The sequence below is a fragment of the Gadus chalcogrammus genome, chromosome 5 (assembly GCF_026213295.1).
Source record: "Gadus chalcogrammus isolate NIFS_2021 chromosome 5, NIFS_Gcha_1.0, whole genome shotgun sequence".
Taxonomy (NCBI): Eukaryota; Metazoa; Chordata; class Actinopteri; order Gadiformes; family Gadidae; genus Gadus; species Gadus chalcogrammus.
Genome location: NC_079416.1, coordinates 19,828,696 through 19,835,054, shown reverse-complemented (window position 1 = coordinate 19,835,054; position 6,359 = coordinate 19,828,696). Strand labels below are relative to the sequence as shown.

General features: G+C 43.1%; 2 gene segments (V, D, J or C); both read right to left on the bottom strand.

The window, feature by feature from the left end:
• Window positions 1-504: 504 nt before the first annotated feature.
• On the bottom strand, window positions 505-1,423 carry LOC130382951 (immunoglobulin kappa constant-like; the record flags this gene model as incomplete). The annotated part of the segment is given in 2 exon segments: window positions 505-886; window positions 1,393-1,423. Coding segments are annotated over 2 exon segments (357 nt in total), but the record flags the coding sequence as incomplete, so codon positions are not given.
• Window positions 1,424-4,331: 2,908 nt separating this feature from the next.
• Window positions 4,332-5,378, bottom strand: LOC130382950 (immunoglobulin kappa constant-like; the record flags this gene model as incomplete). The annotated part of the segment is given in 2 exon segments: window positions 4,332-4,821; window positions 5,348-5,378. Coding segments are annotated over 2 exon segments (357 nt in total), but the record flags the coding sequence as incomplete, so codon positions are not given.
• Between the last annotated feature and the right edge of the window lie 981 nt (window positions 5,379-6,359).

Below are 6,359 nucleotides of genomic sequence, written 5' to 3'. Positions count from 1 at the left end.
ACTGAATGTAATTTGAGACATACCTTTACAAGTTTCTAAATTGGTATCTGCAGAAACCTGGACATCCCCCTGAACTTCTATTTTATGAAGTGACAGAAAGTCAGTCTGACACACATGGGTCATTTCAGCAGCAGTGGCTCTATGACTGACACTGGTCCACTGGATACAATGAACACATTTACAACATCCACACAACCAACACTTTGCTCATTCAGAGATACACACCATATTAAGCCTTCATTCAAAATTGTGATGAAGCTTGTCTAATAAAATAACTTTTATTGGATATACTCATTGGTGTAAGGATTAATCGCAGACAGCAGTTACACGATTGGAAAATATCACAAGAAATATTGTACTTTTTGCGTTTTTATTAAATGTTCAACATGTGACAAATCCAAGCAAGGGGTAAAAACCAGAGAGAATAATGTTAATGAATCAAAAACGTGCTGTTTTAATGTAATTCAACAAAAGCTACAGTGCCACCTTGGACAGAGAGAGATAAAGCAGACGTGTCAGAGGAGATCTGTATCCTCCAGTACCTCCATGCTGGAGCCTCTCTACTCTGAACACTCTCCAGGATTCAGGGTTTGAGTGACAGGCTGCGTCTGGCCATTCTTACTGGCCTCACAGCTCACTGAGCCCGCCTTCCTCCATTGGTCTGCAGGGAGGGTCAAGGTGCTGGTCCAGCTGTAGTGGCCATCTTTCCCCAGGACCCCCAGGCTATCAGACACCCCCCCAGACCTGCTGCTGCCCCCCACCTTCCAGCCAAGCTTCCAGTCTGAGGGGAAGCCCCCACTGGCCACACACACTAGTGTAGCACTGCCCTGCTCCAGCTCCACTCTGGAGGGAGGGAGGACGCTCAGCGTGGGCTGCACCACTCCCACTGGAAGAGAGAGAGAGGAGTGGACAACAGGCTCAGTTAACATCAGCCTCATAGGAGCACAGAGGGAAGGGACAGCTTCCTGTTCACCAGCAGTTGGTGATATTAAAGAGGAAGGGAACCATTTTTCTTAAACGTTCTTCATTAAACCAGTAATTACATGTTCCTATTTAACTTCAAAATTCAGCAATTTATTGGGATAACATTTATCGACTTTGCACAAGTTTAAATTTCTTCTAACTTAAATGTGAAAATTAAATAATGCCACAGCAATAATTAAGTCTCTCATGAAATGCATTATATTGCAGAACACATGCAACATATTCAGTGTAATTTAAAAGACAGAACTCTGTACCACAATATATTCACACTTTGTCCTCAGCTTTTTTTCCGAAAAAACTACAAGAAATTAAAACCATAGCAAAGTGAAAAATATAAAGATTTTCAAGCTTAAATAAATGGAAAGAAAGTTAAATATTCCAAGCAAAGAAAAGTGTCCTGGTACTTACAATCAACGATGAGCTGGGTGCCTCCACCAAAAGTCCACCACAGTGATACAAACGAATTAGTAGAATAAAAAAAATATATAACATTTTAAAACAATCTTTGGAGTCTCCCAATCAAACTTGAAAAAATTGAACTTGTGAGAGCTTTCAAAATGAAAGAATGGATCTAATAAACATGCATTTAATTCCAAAAAATTATATGTTTTTATTTATGATAACATTTTAGGTTACGCTGTAATGAGTAACTTTTTTGTACACAATTTTGAAAATTAATGAATTTCATACAAACCAAGATCGAATTAACAAGAAAAAATGTTATAGATTCCAATTCCAATTGTTTACACCAAATCAAATTTTATTCCAATGGTTCGAATGTAGAAGAGATACAGCGGTCCTCCCAGAATGTCTGCAGTCACTCTCACCCCCAGTCTGATGAGTGGAAACAGGTCATTTCCATATAGAGGAAGCTTTGCATGCTCAGCTGAAACTGGGGTTCTGAGAGGGTTTAAAGTCCTCTGAGTTCAACACTGCAGGACTCAGAGCTGTCACTCAACACCCCAGAAACCGTGGCAACCATGAATCACCTCACCCTCCTTTTCTGGACAGTGGTCTGTGGATCCTTAACAGGTTGGTTCATTCCACTCAGTCTAAATGTGGACCACCCTTCTCTGTTTGCTTGTGTTTTCTATTGGATAACTCAATGTTTGGTTGGTTTGTTTTCTACAGGAACCAGCAGTCAGGTGACTGTGACTCAGACACCAGTAGTGTCCTTTACTCCAGGATTCAGAGTCACTCTGACCTGTAAAACCAACACAGAGGTGTTCAGCAATAGTAATGGTCAGTATCTACACTGGTACCAACAGAAACCTGGAGGAGCCCCCAAGCTCATCATAAAATATGTAAACCAACTTGTATCACCAACACCTCGGTTTAGAGGCAGTGGAAGCATCACTGCCTTCTCTCTGACCATCAACGGCGCCCAGCGTGAAGATGAAGCAGTTTATCACTGTCAGAGTCTCCATAGTGGCGCTGTGTTCACACAGTGATTGAGAGCCGTACAAAAACCTCCCTCAGTCACACTGCGTAGACACTGAGCTGTTACAGCAGGAACCTGCTGCAGCTGCTGAGGGGGAAGAGACTCTGACACAGAGCGCTGAGCACAGAGCTGGCTCTAACCAGGGGCCTCAACCAAGAGCCAGCATTAGATTCCTCAGTGTTATTAAACATACAAGTACTACCTCGACTACCACGTATTACATACAACTTCTAACCCAACTGCCAAATACAACTACTACTTGAACTACCACGTATCACATACAACTAATACTTCAACATGTTGAATACAACTACAACCTCAACTTCATCATATTACATCAGCCCCCCCCCCCCTCCCCCTAGTCACACCTCAGCAGTAAGAAGACAGAGTCCTCTTTGGGGCCCCCAAGGCCCCAGAAGGTCGGGGATCTGGTCCTTCCATGGACGGCTGCTCCGTCTGCCCCTTCTCTCCAGTCCCCACCCTGGGGGGGTCCCAGACTCATCCCTATCACTGGTTCCCCACATGGAGTCCATCAACAGATAGGCATTGGACCCCCTCAGAAACATGTCCAGACTGGGGTCGTCCCTCACTGGGGGGTCCCCACAGAGCCCTGGATCGGCTCCAGTGTACCAATCCCACCCCCCCCCCCCCCGCTCATCCACCTCCACCGGGTCCCATTAAGGTCCTGTAGCACCTCCTCCTCCTCCTCCTCCTCCTCCTCCTCCTCCTCCTCCCCCCCCAGTCCCTCGAGCCCCCGCTCCTCTCACAGCTCCTCAGACCCGACTCCCCCTCCCAGAATCTCCGTTCCTCAGACCACGGACTGCTTTACCCCCCCACCCCCCCACCCCGGGTTAGGGACTTCAGCTATGGACAGAGCCTTTAGGGTGGCTGCCCCCACTCCCCGGGAGATCCTCAACGCTGGATCCATCTGCGTTTTCACAAGCTGCCTGAAGACCCACTTACTGGGCCTGGACTTTGGAACATGATCTTTTCTTATTGATTCATTTATTTATTGTTTGATTGTTTGAAAATATAATATTTCATATTTTCTTGTTCTGTGTCCACATCACTTAAAGCAGCTTGGGTCCTGATGAAAGGAACTACTTTATTTGTATTATTATGAATAGAATATAGTCTGCTATATATTTCATAAAACCTGAAGATAATTTAGTTCATGTAATCAGTCTTTATTGCATACCGTTGGTTTGACACTAGAGGGCGCCAGTGAGCTGGTATGGAGACATGCACACATACTGCTTTCCCTGGAATCTCCAGAGACTCTTCTGAAAGTTTCAGCCCTACATTTCCACTGACTTTCTGTCACTTGAGAGACACAGGTGCACATCTGCTAAAACTGGACATCATTTGAATAGCTACGGTTCACCGCTCACAGAATACGTTCAAAGAAACACATATTTTAGCCATGTCGGTTTGGTCTTTGACTCAGACAGACATTATGAATATGTTACTGTATCCCCCACTCAGCATTATAGGGTTCTTATGTCTTGTTGAGGGACACTGAATGTTTTTCGAGCCGTAATTTTACATGTGTCTGAGTTTGTATCTGCAGAAACCTGCACATCTCTCTGAACTACTATTATATGAAGTGACAGAAAGTCAGTCTGACACACATGGGTCATTTCAGCAGCAGTGGCTCTATGACTGACACTGGTCCACTGAACACACTAAACACACTTTACAACATCCACACAACCAACACTTTGCTCATTCAGAGATATACATCATAGCCTCTCCTCGTGGGGAAATTTGTTTGATGTAGATGGCAGAGGTTTTATATGCTTATGAAGCCACATTAATTCGAAAATACAGAAGATAAACGATAATAAATGATGACGAGAAAGAATTGATTCTTTATATCTTTATTAAATGTTCAACATGTGACCAACACAATCAATGGGTAAAAATCTGAAAGCATAACGTTAATGAATCAAACACGAGTTATATTAATGTAAATCATCAAAAGCTGCAGTGCCAACTGAGACAGAGAGACATAAAGCAGACGTGTCAGAGGAGATCTGTATCCTCCAGTACCTCCATGCTGGAGCCTCTCTACTCTGAACACTCTCCAGGATTCAGGGTTTGAGTGACAGGCTGCGTCTGGCCATTCTTACTGGCCTCACAGCTCACTGAGCCCGCCTTCCTCCACTGGTCTGCAGGGAGGGTCAAGGTGCTGCTCCAGCTGTAGTGGCCGTCTTTCCCCAGGACCCCCAGGCTATCAGACACCCCCCCAGACCTGCTGCTGCCCCCCACCTTCCAGCCAAGCTTCCAGTCTGAGGGGAAGCCCCCACTGGCCACACACACTAGTGTAGCACTGCCCTGCTCCAGCTCCACTCTGGAGGGAGGGAGGACGCTCAGCGTGGGCTGCACCACTCCCACTGGAAGAGAGAGAGAGGAGTGGACAACAGGCTCAGTTAACATCAGCCTCATAGGAGCACAGAGGGAAGGGACAGCTTCCTGTTCACCAGCAGTTGGTGACATTAAAGAGGAAGGAAACCATTGTGTTTAAAATCTCTTCATTAAAACGGTAACAACATGTTCATATTTAAAATGATTGAACTTCAAAATATAGCATTTTATTGGGTTAGCATTAATCGACAAGTGTGAATTTCTTCTAAATTAAATGTGACTGATTTGCCAATTCAATCAATTAATTATGCCACAGCAATAATGAGGTCTTTCATGAAATACATTATATTGTAGAACAACATATGTAACATATGCAGTGTATTTTAAAAGTCAGAACTCTGTACCACAATATATTTACACTTTGTCCTCAGCTTATCTTTAAAAAATAACAAGAAATTAAAAATATAGAAAGTTCCAAAAGATAAGATTATCACGCTTAATAATATTTAGAGAACGTTAAATATGCCAGGCAAAGAAAAGTCTCCTTGTACTTACAGTCAACGATGAGTTTGGTGCCTCCACCAAAAGTCCACCACAGTGATACAAACTCATTAAGAGGCTGTACAAAAACCTCCCGCACATTAAAGACTCATTTCACTGACACACAAACACTGGCTTCTCACTAGAATGGATGAATAATTCGATATTTGCTTCACTCGAAATATTATAATCAATATTTATTAATTGTTTGAATAGATTTAATGAAATACATTTAGTAATTTATTTTCATTGACAAAAGGTTTATTGTTTTAACACAAGTCTAATTATTTGACCGAATAAAAAACCTTCAAGCCAATGTTATAATCATGCATTTATTACAAACAGAACAATATGTTTTTATCTATTATTCTGGTTTTAGGTAATAATATCCCTCAATTAGAAAGTCAAAGGATTTCATACAAACCAAGATCGACCTCAACCAGATAAAATGTTATACATTATAAATTCCAATAGTTTCTTGTAAATCTGAAGTTGTATTCCAAAAGTGTGAATGTAGAAGAGATACAGCGGTCCCCCCAGAACGTATGCAGTCACTCTCACCCCCCGTCTGATGAGTGGAAACAGGTCATTTCCATATAGAGGAAGCTTTGCATGCTCAGCTGAAACTGGGGTTCTGAGAGGGTTTAAAGTCCTCTGAGTTCAACACTGCAGGACTCTGAGCTGTCACTCAACACTCCAGAAACCGTGGCAACCATGAATCACCTCACCCTCCTTTTCTGGACAGTGGTCTGTGGATCCTTAACAGGTTGGTTCATTCCACTCAGTCTAAATGTGGACCACCCTTCTCTGTTTGCTTGTGTTTTCTATTGGATAACTTAATGTTTGGTTTGTTTGTTTCCTACAGGAACCAGCAGTCAGGTGACTGTGACTCAGACACCAGTAGTGTCCGTTGCTCCAGGATTAACAGTCACTCTGACCTGTAAAACAAACTCAGCGGTTCATGGCAATACCTATTTATTCTGGTACCAACAGAAACCTGGAGAAGAACCCAAGCTCATCATGGAAT